This window comes from Symphodus melops (assembly GCF_947650265.1).
Source record: "Symphodus melops genome assembly, chromosome: 3".
Lineage (NCBI taxonomy): Eukaryota > Metazoa > Chordata > Actinopteri > Labriformes > Labridae > Symphodus > Symphodus melops.
In genome coordinates this window covers 3,176,082-3,199,961 of record NC_136693.1, presented here as the reverse complement: position 1 = coordinate 3,199,961, position 23,880 = coordinate 3,176,082, and the positions used below count along the sequence as shown (strand labels likewise).

At 44.8% G+C, this 23,880-nt stretch overlaps 1 protein-coding gene across 1 annotated transcript in view; it reads right to left on the bottom strand.

Moving 5' to 3' along the window:
• prmt3 (protein arginine methyltransferase 3) overlaps positions 1-23,880 on the bottom strand; it is a 43,836-nt gene that overhangs the window by 3,614 nt on the left and 16,342 nt on the right. Inside the window, 5 exon segments of the mRNA XM_079339390.1 lie at positions 3,420-3,507; positions 4,152-4,202; positions 12,418-12,504; positions 13,746-13,933; positions 20,590-20,668. Of these exon segments, the coding sequence (XP_079195516.1) occupies positions 3,420-3,507; positions 4,152-4,202; positions 12,418-12,504; positions 13,746-13,933; positions 20,590-20,668 (493 nt within the window).

Here is a 23,880-nt window from a genome sequence, read left to right as displayed (position 1 = left end):
TGGGAACAAAGACCACCTGACTGTCCAATGAAAGTCCTGAAAATAACAGACGCCTAAGTCTCAGCTCCTCCGAGCGGCCTTCAGCGCAGGTAACCAGGCCACCGCTTCACCCTGGAGGATCATGGGACTTTCTTGCAAAAAAAAAAAAAAAAAAAAAAAAAAAAGAGTGACCTGGTTTTTGTGGTGGACATCGCTCAGGTAGAGGACCCTCCTCTTTAATACTCGGGCTACACAAACACACCAGAGCATGACAAATGATTCGCGGTTTAATTTATTGCGCTGCCAGCCGGGAGGATTTGCAGGGATGTTTTGTTCCAGCCTGCTGCGTGCCTTCTCTCTCTCATCCGCAGGCACCTCCCACTGAAGTGCAGCCTCACAGTTAATTACTGCTGCACTCGTACAAACACATCAAATGGGATTCAGTCTCCGCCGCGATAAACCACCGCAGACAGAGTCGGTATTAAAACAAACCGCTGCATGTTCAACGCAGCCCATCAGAGACGAAGGTGCTTCTCAGTCAAAACACACAATTAGAGGGCACTATGTGTTGGAATGTGTGCACTGTGTGTATGTGTGTGTGTGTGTGTGTGTGTGTATGTGTGTGTGTATGTGTGTGTGTGTGTGTTTGTGTGCGTGCGTTGAGTTTTTGCCATCTTCAAGGTGACTTTAGGAAGTTTTCTTCGACAGCCAGAAGGGAGTTTGGTATAAAAGTATGCAAGTACTCTTGTGAATTTGAGTGTGTAGAAGGAGCTTTATGTGAGTGTGTGTGAGTGTGTGTGATTGAGTGTGTGTGTGAGTGTGTGTGAGTGTGTGTGAGTGTGTGTGTCTGTTGTAAAATAAACCAAAAGGAGCCTAGCAGGAAGCTGCTGAATGCTGTTAAAAACTCCATTTCTGCTTTACGGCCCCTGGAGGAGGCTCTGGGACTGTCAGGGTGCCGAGGTGGAGCGAGCACATCAATAACCTGCCGCTCACAAACACACACACACACACACACACACACACACACACACATATTCTCACACACACACAAACACACACTCCTGCCCTCATTTGGATCTTTTTTTAACTTCAGTTCTTCTCAGTTTTTGTGTCTGAATAAAAATGATTTATCTGGATTAAAACCTTATGGATCTGAGATTGAACATGTCTGTGTGTGTGCGTGTTTACACGTGTGTGTGCGTGTTTTCACATGTGTGTGTCTTGGCTTATGTTTGTGCGTCACTTTGCCCCGGCGTAAACCCCGAGAGCCCAGACGCTCCGCTGACTGTGAAAGCAGCGAGAGGAGTGTGTGTGTTCTGTGTGTGGGTGGGAGTCGCATTAAACACGTTTTAGTACAACACTGGATCCACATGAACAGAGTTTCTATTAAGCTCAGGACATACTGTAAGGTCTTTTTGCATCAAACGACAAAAGAAAAAAAAAAGTTTCTGCCACCATTTAACCCTTTAGAGGTCAGTCTGTCAAACATTCAGAGAGGCTTCATCTTCTTGGGACAATAACTGAGACCAGTAACTGTTTATATTGTCTGTGTTCACCGACAGTTTGGTCCAAATGAGCCACAATGTGAATGTAAAAGGAAAAGGAAAAAAAAGTCAGCTGCTTCATCGAGTGACATGAAGAAATAAAAATATAAACTTATTTATGATTAACAAAGAAGAGGTCTGGTAGGTCTGGATCTGTACATGTTCACTGTCCTGGAGGGATGAGAGAAAACCTCCTTCAGACTGCTGGTTAAGAATAAAGTCGGTGATTTACAAAGTCTTCATGTGATTTCAGTGTGTGGATGAAAGCTTCCACATGTTCCTCTCTCGTTTTTGATTTGCCTCTCGTCTTCATGTGCACGCACCGACAAATGCAAACACGCAGGTGTGAGCGTGAACCATTTGACAGTCTGCAGCTGATACTGAGAATTGAATGTGTGTTTGTTTCTGCACTGGCTCTGTGTTAGCGTCCCGTCGTCCTCAGCTCTCACACTCAGCTGCGTTTATCTGATGCAGAGCAGAGCGCAGAGCCTGCGATAACGCTCGAGCTGCGTCTGAGGGTTTGACGCTCTTATCGCCCCGGCGCCTGCCTGCCGGCTGGAGCCGAGCGTGGCTAAGGGCCCGCCTGACATGTAGCGCCTCCGTCCCTCTGCAGGTCATTTATTACTGTAAACTCCATCTAATATGTGGTCAGCGAGTGGACAGCCGGTCCCCAGAGGCTCATCCATCGTCACATCAGCCGACACGTCTGTGATTCCCATTATGATAAAGCACACACAGGGTAACAAACACAGGGTCATTCACACGACACGTGGAACCACACACTGAAGTCAACATGAAGCTAATGATGTAAATAAGAACGATTAAATGTATTACTGCAGTACAAAGAGTTTCTCTTCCTGTCTCTCTCTAATTTAACCTCCAGAGATAAATGACAAACATAAGTCAGCAGAGGCGAGGAGTAGAAGTCTAAATCCTGGGACGTTTACAGGTTGAGGTGGAGGTTTCATCATGGAGGAGCCCACTCAGTGAACTGAAGTCCAGAGAATAAAGTCAAGTAAGTGATCAGCACTGATAATGACACAAACAGAAAAGTGGGATTCATTTAATCTGTTCATCTGACTGACGCTGTTTCCTCCTCTCTCGACGCTCGTGTTGGACCTGCTCTCTGATGTCTGTCACTTTGGATCTAAGCGTGTGCTGCGTGAACTGAAGAGTGGAACTCTGGGTTTTATTTCTCACAGTGACAAGATCAAAACATGTCTGGCACACCTGAACACACCTGAACACATGATCTTCATGAATCTCACTTTTTCTTTGTTTGTTTCCTGTTGATGCTGTTTGAATTATTCCATGATTTGCTGTGTGATTATTTGACATCACTGCACACGAGCACGTCTTCGATGACAGGACGGGATTAAAAAAATAAATTAAAAAAAGAGGTTCAATAAACGTCTCAACTGGTCTGCTGTTAAGCGCTCTGATGTGTGAACATGCAGAAACAAAGTCCGTCACGCCTCACGTACAGCTACAGGAAGGATAAAACTTGAATGTGCTGAAACAGCGATTGTGTCAGCGTTTCGCTGGTCAGCTACAAAGCGCTCGTCTTGTAGCGTGTCATGATTCAGAGGCCTGCGGCCGACTATCAGATGAAGTTTTACATGCTGTCTCTGATGGCTGAATGTGATTTGTTTTGATCCCTTCGTTGTCTCTGACGCTGACAGATAACGGGTGTCAACCAGCCTGACTCCATCTCCACGGCAGACAGATTACCTGCCGCCGCTCGCTATGACGCACGCCGGCCGTGTAAAGAGAGGAAAAAAATAAGATCACGAGTAAACATGCACAATCTAAACGGACCCACTCGTATCAACTCTTCTACACATCACATACGAGAATGACAGATGTCAAAAGAGTGACGTCACCGTGGTTACTGACCTGCTGTGACAGGGACGGGCCTCTCCAACAGGAAGACAGTCTGCTTCCAGTGAGTCTTTGTGACCTGTGGACCCGTGGAGAACATCACCTGGCCAGATGAAGGATGACAAACGGTGTCAAGTCAAAGCATTTCACAAAGACAGAGTCAAATTTAAAAAGTTACTTCTTTTATTATCTCAGAACATTTGACCAAAACTCTATCATGAAAGTTTAAACGTATACAAATCTAAAGCAAAGAGTCAGAGTCTCTGTGATATATATATCATATTTGTAAAATGTTGGTTTTCCAACAAAGTCACCAAAATGAAAATTAGAGAAAAGTTAGTCTAAACCTAGAAACACATAATAATGCTCTTCTTGACCACATTTAAACGGAGCTTCTTTTCTTTGTCTTTAAGTTCTACCTGCACTGTATTTATGAAGCAAAGAGAAATGCTCATGTTACATAGTGTGAGCCTGAGCGCCGAGATAGAAATGTGCTGGACCGTCCACAGCATGCAGTTCGACTCTCAGGTAAAACAGGAAGTGCAATCAGAAGGCATGTCCGTGCTGCTCACAGAGCTTGGCATCGGCTTTTCCAAGCGGCCGGCTCTGCTGGGGAAGTGCTTATATCAGCAGTCGGCTAGGACGCCTGTCGATTGCCAGCGAGCGCCTCGGGGAGGAGGAACACGCTAAAGCGTGAACGTAATTGAGTTTCCGTTAAATGGCTTGGCTGTTGCCGTTGCTGCTTACCTTGTTGCTGCAGCCTTTGTCAAAGAAAATGTCAAAGTAGCCGACAATTGCCTGCAATGAAATATGAGGGTCGTGTTAGTATGTGACAGCACAATAAACCCCCGGATCTGTTTGACTACACTGCAGCTGTGACACGCGGAGCTGAGAGGGAGGCAGGAGGCAGAACAGGACTCGGCCTTTTAATGACTTTAATAAGACGGAGAGCTGCTGTGTTCGGGAACGAGGCAGTAAAAACAAACTAGGGGACAAAATGTACAGTTCAAATATTTACAGACACCTTTACAACATTTCTGTGTTTAGAGGAAACTAGCTACTAGCCATGCTCACCATGTCGTTGTTTGGAGTGTGCGTGCATGAGAAGTGTTTCGGTCACCCTGTCACAGACACACTGGGTCTTATTAAAACGATTTGGAAAACTGAATTCCCTCTTTGTCCTCTAAAAAAAACTAGAGCGAGTTTCTGTTTCAGGCTGAGTCAACGGCAGCGCCTGTACGCTCCCTCTCCTCTCATCCGGGACACTTGTCACCGGACAAAAGAAATAAATTATGAGGCAGCTGCCTAAACATCATGGAGGCAATTTTGCTGACAGAGAAAAAAAAAAAAAAACACAGAAGAAAAATCCAGCTTGGTACATGAAATTAGCAAAGGTGGCTATTTTTGTTGACAGCACTTTGAAAGCAGTCAGCACAGAGGACAAATCAGTTCTTGAAAATAAACACAAGGTATATCAAACTAGTAAGAAAACAGGATCATCTGATTAATGACAGCAAGAAAGAAAATGACTCAAACATCTCAGATTTCTGGGAATCCATTTCTGTGCCGACATGAGATTGAAAAAAAAGGTCTTAGATTTGGCCAGAACTGAAGGCCTATTTTCACCTGCAATTCCCCCAAAGCAGCATGAACGAGGCAGTCTTTCTTTCAAACTATGCAGCCTGCTGGGAAGGATTTACAGAGCTCTAAAGCCAACAAAGACACAACTAATCCACAAATCTTAAACAAACTGAGGGAAAGTCCAGGGCCACAGTGCCTGGAGGTGACCGTTGTCAGATATGTGAGGTAAAAACTAACCCCCCCCCCCCCCGGGCTTGTTTTCCTCCCATCTCTCTCCCTACTGGAGGAAGAGAGGCACTCTATCAATCTCAGGCGTGCACTTGTAGTGGCAATGATGCAGAACTAATAGCTTTTAATCCTGACGCAGCTGACAACTTGGAGGCCAGCTCTGTGAGACAAAGAAGAGCCGAATCGATGCGAGAGAGAGAGGGGACGAGGAAAAGAGGGAGGACGGGAGAGGGGACGAGGAAAAGAGGGAGGACGGGAGAGGGGACGAGGAAAAGAGGGAGGACGGGAGAGGGGACGAGGAAAAGAGGGAGGATGGGAGAGGGGACGAGGAAAAGAAGAGGACGGGAGAGGGGACGAGGAAAAGAGGGAGGATGGGAGAGGGGACGAGGAAAAGAAGAGGACGGGAGAGGGGACGAGGAAAAGAAGAGGACGGGAGAGGGGACGAGGAAAAGAGGGAGGAAGGGAGAGGGGACGAGGAAAAGAGGGAGGACGGGAGAGGGGATGAGGAAAAGAAGAGGAAGGGAGAGGGGACGAGGAAAAGAGGGAGGACGGGAGAGGGGACGAGGAAAAGAAGAGGACGGGAGAGGGGATGAGGAAAAGAGGAGGAAGGCAGAGGGGACGAGGAAAAGAAGAGGACGGGAGAGGGGACGAGGAAAAGAAGAGGATGGGAGAAGGGACGAGGAAAAGAGGAAGAGGAGGAAGGCAGAGGGGACGAGGGGAAAGGGAACAGGACAGAAATAAAGGAAGAGAAAGAAAGTTGAAATGAAGGGAAGGAAGCAGGGAGGGGATCTAATGAAATCTCTTTACTCAACATCTTTGTTGATTTGTGTCTCCAAAGAAATAAAAGTTAAATTCTTCATCTGTTCACTGCTTCAGTTGAAAAGTCTAAACTACATTTCAATACGTGTTGTTTCATATGTTTGGTTCAGCAGCTGTATACAGTACGCACAAAGAAACCCAGGCTGTCAGAAGCTGTGTTCAACACTCTCTCCACACAGAGCCCTCAATCAACCTTTATCGACTCAGACAGGCAGGGGCGGCACCGCTAGCTCGCTGCTAAAACCCGCAGAAAAGAACACAAAGTGGATAAAAGAGCATGTCAACCCAATGCAATTATGGTTTTTAATGAAGGCTACAGAGGCGCTCGGTGCTGAGGTAATTAGGAAATTAGCCGTAATTACTCGTCAGGCAGAGCGGATTCACCTCTCTCAGTCAGAGAGGCAGAGATCATCCTGAACGCGCCGCGCCGATGACAACGCCTCGTAAGCGAGATTGATTGTCACTTCTGCGTTGTGCAACTTTCACACTTCAGCAAGACGGCCAATTTAAAAAAATTTGGGCCAGAAAGTGAAACTTGTAGATACGGAGGCAGCAGAGACGCTGCGTGCCTTGATGCCTCATTAAAATCACATTTGACAGAAAGAGAGGGATTGTAACCGTCTGCGGCGTCGACGATATGAAAGACAAGCAATAAAGATCTCCATGACTCACATACCTGCTATGAAGTGCACCAAGAGAGGAGGGAAAAGAGGTTTTAAATCATAGTTTTACCTGCACCCAGTAAAACAGTGACGCAGTCAAACTTTCTGTCTTCAGTGTCCAGCGGTGACGCACGTACGTTCAGTGTTTGATTACTGTGTTTCAGGGGTCAACGTGATAAACGTGTGTATTCATCTCCAAATCATACATGGACCTAATATCGATACATGCACAGCTCCCAAAATCACATACTAGGATGTGCTTCATTGCTCTCTTTTTACCCCATTTTATTATTATTTTTTTTTTACATTTAAATTTTAAACAAATAAATTTAGAATTAAAAAAAATTTAATTGAAATTTTGGGCGGCAGTAGCTCAGTCTGCAGGGACATGTACCCGTTTACTGTTTTATCTCCTTAAAAAAATCTCTCTCAACTTCAGCCATCACTCTCCCACTCCGAGACAGAAACCCTCATTCACGCCTTCATAACGTTGCGTCTAGACTACTGCAGTGGAGTCCTGTCTGGGGTCGGCATCAAAGCCCTGGATGGACTCCAATGTGTTCAAAACTGCTGCCAGAGTCTTTACCCCCACCAAGCCCTGCATGGCAGCACATCAGCCCAACAACATCCCTAATCAAATACACTCCTCCTCCTACACCCGCCATGTTCCAAAACCTCGGGTCCTCAGACCCTGGCCTGGAGCCCAAACCACACGCCAGACTACAGAGAGCTCAGCGTCGCCCTCTGGAACGAGCTCCCCTCAGACATCCGCAAAGCCCCGTGTTGGGACTCATTCACAAAACTTCTCTAACACTATCTGTTCTGCACAGTCTACACCCTCTCCAGTGGGCTCCCATCCTCTGTTTATTCTTATAAATAAATTGCCTTCTGCAGATCTAAATAATGAATGCTGTAATATCCATATCCATTATTTCAACCGCCCTCGTGTTTTTATGCTGTGTCCAAGAACTTTTGCAATCCTTGGCAGATCATAGAAGAGAGGAGCAGGGGGAGTATTAAATGTGCACGGTGGAAAAGGAAGGGTTAACTTCTAACATGGAGGCACATATGCACACCCACGCACTAAAAACAGGACGAATCAGAGCGAGCGCTTTTCATTTTCATCAGCGTTTAGCCTTGGGCCCCGGCTCTGTCTGTGATAAGTGATGACAGTGGGCTCCATGACGGCCCACGGAGGAGGCTCCGCAACACTGCAGCTCTCCGGCCCCCATTCTCCGAGAGGAGCAGGGGGAAAATTAATAATTATCATCATGGATAACACCAACAGGGAGCAATTCATCATCGCTCCCCTTTCGCCCGGCTGTGTGTCAGCGAGCCGCGTGGCCCGGCCAGATACTATTATACGCTGGTGGGGTGGGGTGGGGGGTGGGGTGTGAGGGGGAGGGAGAGGGAGGGGCACTGAGGGGGAGGGAAGGTGGGGGCGGGAGAGGAGAGGGCTAATGCGCTTTTGATGGGGTTTATCCAGGCGTGGAGGCTTCAAGCACGACCACCTCACAGGCGAGTTGGTGTGAACCCCCCCCCCTCCCTCTCAGCCTCTCCATCCGACCGCTGCCACTCAGCCCCCGAGGAGCAGGAATCAGTGTTCGCTACAGCACACCTCCCGTCTGTGATTCACAAAAATGACCAATAACTGTAAACAGCTTTACAGACACGACTTGAGATGGCTGGAGATGGTTTTTGGCTCGGGGTCTTTAAAGCTCTGAACTCAACTCTGGGGTCTGATTTAAGAAATTCAGACTTTGGCATCGGGTCAAGAGGGGAAAACGTCATGTACAGCTTTAGCAGGAGCCATTTCAAATCAAACATCGCATTCATACTTGTGAAGACAAAAGCATGTTCATTACGGTGTTGAAGGTTTTAGCGAGTTACTACTGGACTTCTTGCAGGTTGCAGGATCTGACTGCAAGTTTTCACATATCATGTATTTTAAAAGTCCAGTTTTGGAATGACTGACACAATAAACCAACGTACTGACTGACCTGAAACTACCATCTACATCTCTTCTAAAGTTACTGATGACTTTTATTACTTTTGTCTGGGCAAGAATACTAGTCTGAGTGTCAGGTATATATTGGCATTCAACTTTTGGTGGACCATGCATTATTGCTTTAGTGGTTGGTAGATGGAGCCTGAGGGAACTTCTTAAGTTAGTGTCGATGTGACATGATTTGATTTTGACGTGTAAATACGGATGTTAAGTATTTGTTGACAGTCACGTAGAAAGAGCCAGCTGACCGGAGGCTGACGCCCCATCTCTGACTGTTATAGACTGAACACAGTGTGAAGAGTTAGAGGGGGGTTTGTCATCACCATCACCTTTCTTAATGTGCTGAAAATCGTCCTTGAAGGTGACGAGTGCTTTCCCTGTCAGTCCGGAAGGCCAACCCACCCAAAACCATCATTTAAATGTGATGGAAAGCAGGCGTGAGATGGATTGCAGAGACATTTTTTGCTCTCTAGCGCTACAGTAGCTACATCAGCAGAAGTGAGACAGCAGTGTGAAATTAATTACAGACAGAAACGTGTTCCTTTCTGCAACACCATCAGCATGCATGATGAGGAGGGGATGAGGCTCTCCTGCTACCTGCTCTACAGTTCAGGTAAATGGATCAAGGAGCTGTGGGAGCTAAGGTGGCAGTTTAAATGAAAGTTTCTGCACGTATACGTCTGGTATGTGCCTTCACGGCTCAAGGCAGACATGTTGTATTCAAGGCGCAGAGGATGTGAGAGGTTTAAGGAAGGGAAGGGAAGGAGAGATGAAGAAAAAAAAGGAAAGAGTGAGAGGATTTGTCTTGTGTGTGAACAGCACAGACGCAGGGGTTGTGCTGTTCATTTAATGCAAGGTTAGGCAGGCTGAGCTGATGAATGGACTGTCGACGGGGGAACAAAAGCAGGCGCTCCATCACAGGACGGGGAGGCGCAGCAGCTCTCCCTCACCGATCCCAGAGCACTGGTCCAGGAGCGGTTTACCCTTCACACATCCTAACCTTAACTACTACCAAGCAGCCGCAGCAGATACTGACCGCAGATCAGTATCTTCATGGTTACAACACCTTGCTCCTGCAGGTCAATAATCCATCAGTAAATCCTGGGACAAGCATGCAGGCTGGGAGCGAGAGACTTAAGAGTTCAAGTGATACCTCCTATGCAGATCAGCTACACTGCAAAAGCCATAAAAACACAGATAAAACAAGTATTATTGCTTGGCTGAATGCAAAATCATATATTTTTATGTATGCTTGTGCATATGAGCACTGCAAGCGAGGATGATCAGAAGCGTGAAATAGCACATGGAAGCAGGAAAAATAAGTAATCGTGTCTCTAAACACCTATAAAAAATATAATGAAAATGGAAAAGTACACCTCCATACGATATGATCCAATCATTTGTTTTGTGGCAGTGCCGCCCTAAACGGGACTGGACGTACATCACACGGATAGAAAAGGGATGTTTTCAATTACCGAGCAGAACAGACAGGAAAAATGAGAGGATGTTTACAAATTCCCATTAAATTCTCTGGCCTCACCCAGGCAGCGCAGGCCAGATAATAACCACGTATTGATTATCCATTAAACCAGTTCACCAGACAGTGCAGCAACACTGCAGCACTAACACAACGCTGCTCCAACACAATGGGCTTTTTTTTTTCTAGCGACAGAAAAAGACCACTTCTCTCAGTGCAGAGAGTCGGAGGCTGCAGCATTCAGGCGGTGCAGGACAATCCCAGAGAGGGGGGGGGGGGGTGATAGAGGTGGCTGCCAGCACCTCACCAAATAGAATCGTAAAGCACTGTCCATGCTTTGGTGCCTGTGGCTGACCCCCACTGAGGACACACACTTTGTGTTGCAGTCATTGGTCATGCTGACCTACAGCACAGCTCAAAGACTCTGTCAGGGTGTTTTTGTTTCTTTTTTTACAGGAGTCAAGTGATGTCTTATCTAGGAATCATTCTCGTAGACGACAGCGAGTCTTTGAGCGTTAATGTGATGTTGAGCAGAGAGAAATGCATAAGGAGCAGGTTAAAATGGTGTTAGAGGCTGAACACTGCATCACGATATTCTGTTCAATTATGCTTTTGATTGGGGGGGGGCTAAACGCTGCAGGGCTACCCGGGGAGGTCTGTCCTGCGGTGATGGGAGAAGAGAGCTCATGTCAGAGGTTTCACAGCTTACCTGGAGGCTTGAAGGCGTCTTGTGAAACTGGGATTATTCCAACGTCTGTCAACCTCATCATCAAAAGACTTTGTCCATATTTAGTCATTGATGCAAAGGTTGTGCACAAAGACTGACTCTGCTACATCAGTAAATACACATTTGTCGAGCTTGACAGAAAATGGAAATATTCTGGGTTTTTATTTTAACATTCGATTTGTTATGGTGGCAAACACTGCAGGTAGCACAACCATGTGGAGTTTATATCGTCAAAATTCACAATTATAGTTTCATTTTTCTTTTTGCTGGATTTCATTTCCTGCCTCAGAGCTCTTACAACACTACTGTCTGCACAGAAATATATTCCAACTGAACAAGGTAGATAAGGTGAATAATGAGGTATTAAAAAAACAAGCACACTTTAACCTGCAGTGGGTCCTGTATAACTGCTTAAAACCCTTTTATTGTACACAGGGACCACTCCTTCTAAAAACAGTTCTGGTTTCTCCTGATAATTCGAGGACTCGACAGTCTGAAACCGTCTTAAACCGTAAAAGGAGCTTTATGTGAGCCGCTTCAGAAAAGAAGAAGATACATCTAGGAGTGAGCTTTTCTTAAACTGTTCCAAGACTCGAGCCTTGAGGTCCCAAACAATCAGCTGAGTGACTCTCTGTCTGATGACTTCACAAAGTCCTTCAGTCTACTTCCCACTGACTCTGAGAAAAGCTTCCCCAGTAATAAAGAATGAAAGCTAAGGACTAACCTTTAACCCACAGAGTGAATCCAGCCTGAGTGTCAGGGTGAGAGGTGTCCTCTGATTGTTTGGATATCTGTGACGCAGTGACGGGTCAAGCAGGCTGTGAGCATTCACTATGTTATGTGACATGTCATACCGAGTCTGATTCGCTCAGAAACTCTATTAAATATCCGACTGACGGACATCCTCTTAAACATAGAACCCTCATCCATCAACATGAAGGATGTTTGGACTGCCTCCTTCCTTTTCGCATCATGCCTGTGATAGATGACGGATGCAGACGGTGGCTGTGCACACGGTTTGCAGTTAATTTTGTGTGCGTCACCTTTGGTACCAACAGAAACAGAACTGGAAAGAAAAACATTGTAATTTGGGGTTTTATTTGAAATAACTTCCCACTTTTATCCTAAAGAATGTTTGACGTTGTCATTTTTCTGAATATCTTAATAAGCTGTCTGTGATGAGCACGCGACGCCTCTTGTTGTCAGTTCATTCCTCAGCCTACCCGAGCTCTGGTTTTCCCTCGTGGCTGTCCGTTTTCTCCTTCTGCATTTTTTTTTTTTGGGTTGGATTTTTAATAAACCTTGATCATTTAAAAAAAGTTTGTTTTTGTTTCAGTCATTTTTGGGTTAGATTCTATAGAATGGGACACCAGGGCAGTAGTGGGTTACTTCAGTAGAACAACATGCTCTCACACACGACACCTTCAATGACAGTGAGGCGGCTAAAACAAAAACTTGACCATCTTTACAAAGTCTTAACACTGTCGTGTGTTAGAGGGAACCGTACTCACCGTGCAGTCTGAGGTGTTTGTTATCTTCAAACAGAAATCTGACGTGAACTCCAGTTCAGACAGACACACTTTGTTACAGTCGATCATCTGTGGAAAGAAACAGAGACGCACAACTTAAATAAAAAAGATGACGACAAGAACCGTGCTCAAGCAAATTAAAACAAGTCAACACGTAAAAACAAAGATGGAGCCTCCGGTCTCTGTTTGAGCAGCATCAGATGATTTCAGCTGAACAAACCTGAAGATAAAAATTCACATCTGTTCACATTCGGGAAGAGAAGAAAACCCTGATCTGAGATGCAGGGATTTATAATTCCATGAAAGGGCTCTCAATTTTACGGAATAGCAGCCAGCCTTAATGGAATGTTATTGGATCGTATCAACGGGAGGCGATAGATGAGAGTCCGTGTAATTTGGGCAGAGGGGCTGTCTATTTGTCACTGGAGGGGAGAAACTATCGATTAGAGGATTCAAATTCCATTATATCAAGTTGTGCCCTCATTCATCACATCCACAGACGTGTGGAGGCCGACGGAGCAAACAGGTCAACCAGCGCAGGAACAGAGGAGGTATCACTGCTCTTAGATGTTTGGTCCGTGTGTGTGTGTGTGTGTGTGTGTGTGTGTGTGTGTGTGTTGGTTTTATCTCTGCGTAATGTGTGTGCTCGCCCATCAGCCCAGTGAAAACCGCTCTATCCACAGGGGGCTGAGAGTAATGAAGTTTCCTAAAGAGGAACTTAAACAAGGATTAGACAGATCAATCACCCAGCTCTACAGCATCAGCACACACACACACACACACACGCACGCACACCTTCAGGGCCCTATCTCTCTCTCCACAGCTAACTCGCGCTCTCATTGGCTGTCGGCAGCCGAACAGCTTGGACCCCACAAACTCCATTTCTCCCGTTTGAACCGTGTGAATTAGGATCAGACGGACATATTGGTTTGTCGATACGTACAGCCCACACAAACGTGTTTGAGATCCGATGCTGGGAAGTTGGTGTAACGCTCAACAAAATGGAGCTTACACTCTGAAGTGTGTGAACTGAAGGTTTAGTCTCTGTGGAACTTTTGCCTTTAATTTGATAGGACAGTCGACAGCAGAGGGCTGAGGGAGGGAGAGAGAGAGAGAGAGAGAAAGAGAGAAAGAGAGAAAGAGAGAGAGAGAGAAACTCGTCCTGTAACACCTCGTGGGTTTCCAACCCGAGGACAGGTGAACACGTGTTACAATGTCAAAAACTCATGTGTAGTTGTCTTTGTAAAGTTCTTTATAAATAAAGTTTTTGTTAATCATTGTCAGAGTACATCACTATGCAGCCTGTTTACCTGAATGACTGCAGGTTCAGAGACGAGTGTTTCTGCTTTCAGCACCTCCACCACCGCCTCCGGTACCACAGCCTTCTTCATGCACGACATGTTGAAGCCATACACGTCGTCCCAGAATGCAATGCGGCCTCGGTGCTTCTCTGTGTCTCCGACTGCTGCCAGACTGATGTTGCAAAGGTCGGGATAGACTGAGGAGAAAAAGGAAACAAGCACCGATCATGACAATTGCACATGAGAAGTTCAATGACATCACGGCGGTAAACGATGTTTCATGAGTCTGAAGTCGGACAAAAGCTTCAGTGAGAGGTCATCAGTAGGTTTTAAACATGAAGCTCTTTCTGTGATTGTCCCCACTCCAACTTTAATCACTTGGGTCAAGTTGATGTATGGAAATAAAACAAAAAGTGCACGCCTTGCACGCCTCCTACTGCTCCTCCAGGCATGTGGTCTGACCTGTGGCTCCTTCCCTGAATGTCACTCCCCACTCCCTGGTTTCTGACTCTATCCACAGTGTTACCTCTAAACTTTTAAAAATGACTGAAGAGTTATTTTAAGGTCAAATGGTTGAATAATGTTACATTACATTGAACCAGAATGTGTTTTACTTTAACCTCCGAACAATGCACGAAGGCACCAAACAAATCACTCCCCATTATTATATTCTGGGGTCACTGCTCCGCTCTTCTAAGGCTGTCTGGTCATCAACCAGTGAATAACATCAGGAAGCTGTCCGGCTCGAAAGCAAATACCATTAATCACAACTAAAGGAAAAGGATTGGAAATGTGTGTCTGGTAAACCTTCTTCCTCAGTGCACAAACGTGCGTAATATCAACGGCTTGAAAACCATTAGAACAATGTCATCACAGAACAACAATGTTGTGGGTGTGGAGCTCCGCATCAATTTCATGAAGCTGCTTTAATGACAAAATCCATCACACACGGGTACGAAACATGGCCTGATGACCACTTTGTCCTACTTTCATGCCTTCACAAGATGTCAAAAAAAAGGAGGACATAAGGACAGTTAGACATTACAATAAGTGTTGTTTTACTATCTCAACGAAACGCTAGCATGAATATAAAAGCCTCAACAGCTCAGGCTTTAAGTCATGCTGAGGTTAGAGTTCACATTGTAGGAATCAGGAACTCTTGGCGGGTTAACATGCTGTCATGGAGTCGGTATTACACTTCTTGGTACAGTGTGTGCAACCATTCCTAAATGCTGTTCCCAGGATGTAAACATGCTCACCAAGAGGACACCCAATATGTAGAAATGATCTCTTTGAACCCATGTATGTTTTTCAACGTGGTCGTCATGGCAGCCATGTTTTCCATCTCTTGAATACTTGTAACCTTAAAAAGTAACATCTTGAGCCTTTCACTGGCAATCAAAGTTAAATTAGTCAATTTTCTCTGCAGCGCAAAATTCCATTACAGCCGAGGAGATAAAAAATGGCCACCTTATTTTCTTCTTCAAGCAGACAAAAAGAAAACAGACTCGCACTATCTCATTGTTCATTAGGCTCTTCATTACCTCAGGTAAAACATGCTGAATGAGGACACGGAGTGCACTTAATAAAGTTGATTGAGCTCTCTCTCTCCGACTTCCCATCAACAGTGATAACTACGCAGTGGTTGTGGTCGTCAAAAAAAAAAAGAAAAAAGAAAAAAAGAAAAAAAGATGGGATTCTGTGCTTAAGAAATACTCATTACTTGAGCAGGAGTGGATTTAAAAACATTTAAAAATGAAGTGTCTTTGAATCATTTTGACACTTTTGCCAGAAGCCAACACATTTAAACAACGTTTCATGCTTGAAAGTCTCTTTATGGTCTTAGACAAACGACTGGTGTTCAAATCACAATGCCTATTATTCAGTCACGCAGACATTTGATTTTTTTGCAGCCTCACAAAAAAAGAAGAAAAAAAAACTCATGGAAGAAGATGGGAAGTGTCGGTCAGTCGCTCAAGAAGTGCGATCCTACGTTCATATTTCAGAGCTTTGATTATTGTTTCTCCTCGTGTTACATAACACAGTCTGTTGAATGAACATTACCCATGTCTCAAAATGAGCATTAAACATGAGCCGTAATGTGTCTTCTCATTGTCTTTTCACATCTGAATAGATTCCTTTGTATGCTTAATATGCATGGTGATTAAGACAAAGCTCAGATGCTTGCAGCATGAGTATCCCTACTGTGAAGTCACATTAGCCCACACAGAGGCCCAAGGCCCAAACTAGACTCACAACACACTTCACAGGCTATATCAAACTTTTTTTTTTTTTTTTTTTTTACATGCATGTTACAGCAACCACAGGTTTTATAAGAAGACGTCATGACCACAGAACATAAAGCTTAAAAGTAATCCCAATCATATCTGACAAAGACATCACAAGAACTGAGAAGGGAACCAGTTAGGCAAGGTGATGTCCCACATTCATATACTGCATGTGCAGTATTAATTATGGAGTATAAGATACAATCACAACAGCCATCTATGAGAGCACTGAAACGCTGATGAATAGCCCTAACCCAAAGACAGAAAGTTGTAAGCCTTAGCATTTAAAAGTAGCAACAGCTAATAGATCGCTTCTCACTGCCACTTTTTATTGTTAAGCAAAGAAAGTTAACTTGTAATTCCTCCAGAGTCCCTGATGTGATTTAAGGAAATACCAGCAGGAACATATAAGAACAGTGTAAAGAGATGCTGTCCCTGCATTAGCTGCCGCTCTACACCTGGAAGTTGTAAAGTTGTACCCTCAAAAGTTTCTCATCCTCCTCCATTGTTGTTGACAGAGCTGATATCTGAAGTCTCAGGCCCTGTTACAGACACACCAATGGTTTCTATGAATGTTTTTATGGGTTCCATAGCAACAACATGAAAACGCTAAACTCCATATATTCATCTCTTTGTCAGAGTACACGTTCCAGTCGGATGAAAGGGGGGAAAGGTTGGATTGCAGGGATAAATAATCTCCCCTCAGCCTTTCCTCACCATCAGAGACCAAACTACACACTTTTTACAGCCGTATTTGATAAGTTTTAAAAATAGAAGTCTTCAGATGTTTTATTTATTTTGCCTGGCATGTTGCGTTAGAGCCCGGTCTCTCGTACCCTTCAACACGCAGGATCGTAAAAGGTGTGTGTGGATGGTGACAGCGCAGTGATGGGGAACTCGTGGCCTCTCGTTATTAGCTGGTGACCCTGTGAGTGTCACCACACCTAATGACTGAGCACACACGCATTTACACACACACACATACTCCATATTACTCTTATTACTGAACTGAGTGAGTAATTATGCGGCCAGGTGAGGGGGGGGGACTGCTGATTGAGCAGATTCAGGACAGGTATGTCTGAGAGACAAACTGAAAAAGAAATGGAGACGGAGAGATGGATAGGTGAAGGAAGCGGGGGGGGGCTGTGATGTGGATGGAGAGGGAGAAGGATGAAGAGGAAGAAGAGAAGGGGGGGGGGAACATGGGCGTCCCCAGATTCATGGCTTTGACATCTGCGTCCTTCTCGACTCGCTGCTCCCGGCCCGTTTGTCAAGCCCCCCCCCCCCCCCCCCCCTTCTCTTGCTCTCTCCATCCCCCTCCATTGGTCCGCTGTGAAAAGACTGAAAGTCAATGTGGGAGGGGGCACGGAACGAAAAAGATCCCTTCTCCCTGGACACTGCACATTGCCAGGCAAGCGGGGACACATTTAAGGATGAAGGGGAGGTTAATGTAGTGGGGAGAATGAGGGAGCTGCTGTAACTCTGTACTAATGTAGCTTAAACACACATACAGCTGCAGTGCTGCAGGGCTGGCCAAGAACTCAACACACGCTCGAAATCTGACAATAAACTTCAGAGTTGAAGCTGGAGAATCATTGAATGTAATTTCATCCAACAGTCAATAAATCAGAAAATGAAGGAAGGAACTTGAGTTCCTGTTGTTACATCAGTGCACGGTCTGGCTGTGCTGACATGAAGTATTTGCTCTGCAGATTTTCACACATAAACTGCCTTGGGGATGTTTACCTCTGAACACAAACAGCACCGAGGGGCCTCCCCTCAAAGTGCTGACACACTCAACAAATCTATTTGTAGTGCTTTGCACGATACAGACTGAATGAGGCGGAGAAATACAGAAATGTTGTTGTTGTTTTTTTTTTTAACAACCATAAATCTCCGACTGACCAAAATGTGTGATTGTCAATAAAATAACTGTCTTTATAGGCTTAGAGCTGACCAGTGAATGACTGTCACAACCAATAACATGACACTTGACAATCTAGGGTTGTCATGACTACAGAATTCGAAACTTTGATTTCACATCAGTAAAGATTCAAATATATTGATGGCTGTTTTGATTAGTCCTAGGACCCTTAATACTGGGAACTTTATCGATTATGAACATTTTCAAGAAAACTATAACACACTTTCTAAACTGCACAAAAGCATTGGCAATGATTTTGTGTTCTTTAGACATTCCACTATTGAGCACTTGTCTTATAAAATAAAAGTCTTTTTGTGAAGTTCCATTGATACTATCATTCATGAAAATAAGGAAAATGTGCCTTTTAATAATTGAGAAACATCCCACGTTCCTAACTTTCTGAAAGTCCAGTCCAGGTTAAGAATGAAGGTATTCGGGGAAAAAAGGGACCCAAGTCTCTCAGAAGACTCTTCTCCTCTGTCGCCCCCCGGTGGTAGGACAGACTATCTACAGAGTCCCTTGGCACCTTTAAGAAAAAGCAAAAGACCCAGATCTTTCATGGACAGCTGCGACCTTTAGGATAATCACAATGACAATATTCAGGATGGTTTTGATGCTGATTCTCAAAAACAGCTGTCAATGTTGTTAAAGACGACACATCGAATTTATAAACAAAATGCTTCCCCGAGTCCACTGCCTGTGTGTCTGATTGGACCTAAAGCCGTTTGTTTGCACTTCCTGATCCTGTTACTCGCTTGTGTTGTACACTTAACCTAACCCTCGTTGGATTGGAGCCATTCAATTTAAAAAATGACCTTTTCTACTCTGTAAGCTAAAAACAAGCTACACGGAATAAGTTATTTTTTCTACTAAAAAACCATCAGAGCATCATTAAGTATGGAAACCATCGGTCGAAGTCAGTTCTCGCAGACTTTTGTTCTTCATTCTGGATGTTTTATTCGATCCAGTGATTTCATCTTGTGTCGGGAGTGTCCGGTTTAAAGGCTCATGACGAGACATACGGCGTCCTCTGACCTGTCACTTTCTGCCTCACTCAGGTCAAACCCTCGCCTGTCCAATCTCCCTCACCATCAAATCTGTCTCTATAGGTTCAGCCACGCTGGCTGTCCATCAGTGTGCGTGTGTGTGTGAGAGCGAGTGTATTTGTGTGTGTGTGTGTGTGTGTGTGTGTGTGTGTCTCTGAGTGAAAGTGTGACCTCTCGCTGGTGTCCCAAAGAGCCACTAAAGGCAGTGTGGTGGAACCGTTCCTTAGCTGGGTCACATTCGGCACAAGTCATTAAATCTGGTCAGTGGAAGAGATGGAACAACCCAGGAGATTGACGCGCACACACACACACACATGCACACACACACACACACACACACACACACACAAACATATAGGCTTGGCCCTTAAGGAGATGTCTTCCCATATGTATGCAGATGCTGTTTACGTACAGCCTCAGTGTTTGGAATATTACTGTCTGTCCATTTTACAGATGTTTATACCTGTAAGAGAGTGATGAAATGTTTGCTTGTTTCTGAATGTACATGTGTACAATTTGACAAATCCTCTGGGTAATACATGACAGTTGCTCCCATCATTTCCAGATGTGTTTCTTGTAATAACCACAGGGGGCCAGCAGGAGCACTTTGTCCCCGCTGATGGATGAAATTCAGAGCTGATCTGACCTCTGTTTCACACTGCACCGGCTCACTCACACTCGTATGCAGTGGGGGGGGAGTCAGACCTTACTGGAATTTAACAACAACAAATCCAAGCTGTTACTAAATATAACTCTTTTACTAAAAGTTTAGATGTAAAAGAAAAAACTGTTTTCCTGCTGAAAAGCTTCCCAACGACACCAGGAAGTAACTTAAATGTGTGAGTGTTGTGCTTCACGTGTGCACTTGTTATGACGCGGCAGGTCTGACATTGAATAGCTACCAGCTGATAATTAAACAGCAGCAGGTTTGGAGGACGCTGAGCCTAACCTTAATTGAGTCGGCTCACAGTGTTTTTAGTGTTTAAAGAGGCATTATAGTACCGCTTCAACTTGACTTCAGCTAATGCTAGCAGAGTGAAATAAGTGTAGATCGGTCTGTATTGGTTACTGTTTATAGATATTTTGTTTATCGCAGCCCTGAGCCTCTGATTCAGTTGGCCAGAGGAAGTAGGACAGCCTACTTTCAAAACACAGACAAAGAAGACAGAACAAGATCACACCTGAAATAGTGGAAGGTGGGTTTGGCTGTCCATGCCACTGTCGTTTTAGCAAAGCAAAGCCACGCCCCCCTGACACTCCTCCCCGCCTTTCTCTGCCACTTTGATTGATTTTTTTTTTAAATATGTGAAAGTCACTGAAGCAGCCTGGTTCTCAAGCGTCGAGTCACTGGCTGTTGTTATTTTTTGTTAAAAACTTTCAGGCAGGTGGCCTCTGAAATCTTTGGGATGTGGTTTTTTCCACACATGCCTCTCACAGCGAGAGGACAGGATGTCGGACGGTTGGGATGGGGGGGTCTCAGAGGGAAGGGAAGGGACTTGACGTAAAAAAAAAAGAAAGACGCAGACATTTGGGACAAAGAAACAGGATTCACCTGAGAGTTGAGGTGGTAGTCGTTGGGAGAGTAATTGACCTACCTGAGCCTGTGTCAGCCAGGTACAGGTCTCTTGCGTACAGGACAGAATCCAACATGGACTCGAACAGCAAGAAGTAACCCTGCAGAGAGAGGAAAAGACACATCATCAACCCCCCGCTGTGTGTTCTGGAGAAAGTTCACGGTGCAATGGAACCAAGGACAAAGGCAGCATCTCCTGGCGTCCTGACAGTTCAAGGCAGGTAATAAAGGCGTTTGAGGAGAGGAGCGCAGCACCGTACGAAATTTCAATTATCTTTTAATTTAACATCACAACCGTGGAAATCTGAATTAAGCATGACTGTGAATGTGGAGACGCGTGGTGCGCCTCTCAGCAGCCAAAGGTTTGACCCTGGGATAACCTCGTGTTCTGCTCCGGTAGACGCCACATTAACCGTGGTATTATTCCATTAATGCTGAAATTGAGTTTTGTCCACATCGTGTTGGCGTCGTCCTGAGTGGCAGATACTGCTGACAAATGGCTTTTTTTTTTCCTGCCTCCCACCCCATCCAACCAGCAGAACCACCAATCAGATAAGCCTGAGTTGCAGTACTGGCCTCTTCCATATGTCGTTTCAGCCCACAACACTTGGGCTGTTCCAAACATATGGGAGGGCCTATCTCCATCTGGGACGTGGAGGCGGAGCTAAATCTGTACCTGAAGGTTTGACTGGAAGTGATGAACCATCAGAAATTGTAAGAACACAGACGGGGTCCATGAGAATCAAAAACCACAGTCAGGGCTTTCAGATTGATGTTTCAAGGACAGAAAGGGGGAAAGACCTCAATTCAAAGGGTCAGGGGTTCGATCCCTTTTTCCTGCAGGCACACATGCTATACTTCCTTGGGCAAGACCCTAAACTGACTGCTGTGTCGGTGGCGTATGAATGTGTTGAGTTACACTTTAAGGATCTGACACACCAAGGAGATCGAAGGCGGTCGTTCCTAGATGGGCGGTCGTCACTCTAGTTTTTGCAGTGCATCTCTGTCGCTCCCCGTCAGCCCCTCTCTGCCTTTTTTTGGCTGATTGGACAGTCTATAAGAGGAACCTCTCTGATTGGCTGTTCAGAGGTTCCTTTTTGAAAAACATACACGTAGTAAAAAAACGTGAAACTTTTTGTCAATAAACTCGACGACAGTAAGAACTCGAGTTATAAAACTTGGAAAGAAAAAAATAAATAAAGCCTGACTTTTCCTTTTTTCTCCAATTTTGACAGAGACGCTATAGAAGATATTTTATACGTGACCTCAGAAAATAAGACCATAAAGTGCTCTCTGATATACTTTAGAGTCCAATATATAGACTCTCTCTTTTAGTGAGGAGACAGAAGGACGCGGAGAGGTGAGGCCAAGGAGAGAAGATAAAGACTGGATGAAAGAACAAGCGTATGATGAAGAGAAAGTGTAGAGGGGGAGGAGAGGACGAGCCACTCGGAGTGATATAGACAGAATGCAGTGGCCGGTGGAATAGTAATGCACCGAGATAAGCGCCTTATTATTCAAATAAAGACAACCTTTCATTGGAGGCAGGAGAGACGAGCAGGCGGCCGACAAACAGGCTGATTCAGTCCTGATTTATAACTCGAAAGCCAACATGGTCACCATCTTTGTCATGGCTCTGAGCTGATAATGACGACAGCGATGAACATGATAAAAACAGACTCATCCTCTGTGAAGCGATAGCAGGAAACATCCTATCCTTTCACCGGCGTTGGAACGATCTCGAACCGAACCCAAAGTCAGGCCCGCGGATGTCCTGGTGCTGACTGCTGGCTGGGGGTCCAGCTGATGTCCTTAGCAGCAGAGCAGGTCGTTTTTTAAAACCCCTCACACAGAGCACGCCGGCCTCGTAATTTAGATCCCAATTTCACGGGACAGTGCTTCACTTGAAGGAAAGAGGATGTGAGGGAGGGAGAGGTGCGTGCGAGCCGAGTCACACCTTACTGTCATCAACAATGCTCCAGGATTATCACCCCCCACCCCCCCCCCCCCCATGTATCTCATGTCCTCACGGCTGCATGCAACACACCCCCCTAATTTATACATCTGCAATGTTAATTACCAACCACAAGAAACAATAATATGTTCCTATAGCAATCTACCAGAGAACATGTCGTCACTCCTGGATTGCAGACGACATCTCGTGCTATAAGTCATCTCAGAGAGCTCAGTCCAAACTGGATGAGGCAGCAGTGTGGGTCTGTAGCAGAGCTCAGGGCACTGACAGCTCGATGTCAGTATGAGCTTTCAGCCATGTCTTCCGTTAACTATAATGACTCGTTCCTGAGGTCCTTCACAGTTTACATTTTAATTTTGAGAGCACAAAGTTCAAATGTATCAAACGTCTCAGGAAAGATATTTCAATGTTAACTTTTAATTCATTTCCATGAATCACTCTGCTGTTTGTGTGTCTTGTAACTCTTTGTTGAAACATGGACGTTGTAGAGTCATTGTCTGATAATCGAGGGTAGAAGCACTTTACTTGAAACGCTGGGTTCTAGTTTACCATGAAGGCAGGGTCGGTCATTTTTGAAACCTAGCATGATTTTGCTTGAATTTCCCTCGGGATCAATAAAGTATCTATCTATCTATCTATCTATCTATCTATCAATCTATCTATCTATCTATCTATCTATCTAAAGCTGGCCTTAAACTGCTACAGGTGAAAGACTTTCTTCATTACTTTCTCAGAGCAGCAGTTATTCATTTCTGTTAGGAGCTAAAGACAATTTCAACCAACATCTTAAGTCAGTGTTGTAAGATTTTATGTCTGCTTACTTTTTTTCTTGTTTGATTACTACATCGATCTTTTATCTGTTTTGTTTTTGTATTGACAAGTTTTTATGTTTGGGTTATTTTTTTTTGTTTCTTCAACTTCGAAAATGCAAATAAAATTTAAAAAAAGAAAGTGGGTTTCGTAAGTCTGGAGAAAATGACCAACACTGCCTTTCATGTGCCTTTAATTTGTCCTCATAAAACTGCACCAAAGGCAGGAGAAGATTCTCGACGTCGTTTATCTGTCTTTTGTCTCAGTGAGAAAAACTGGGCTGAGTTTGTTGGTGTGAGGAAACAGCTGAGTTTACTGTCAGGCAGCCAGGCTGGTGCAGGAGATGCACTGCAGTATAGGCGCTGTGCATTTCCATAAAAGAGACTAATGAAATCCTAATGAGAATGGGATGGAGCAGCTTATACACATTAACAAAATTAGCATATAAAACACATTGCCCTGAGTGGGTAGCCATACACACACACACACACAAACACACACTTGTGCACTGATACAGCAAATACACTT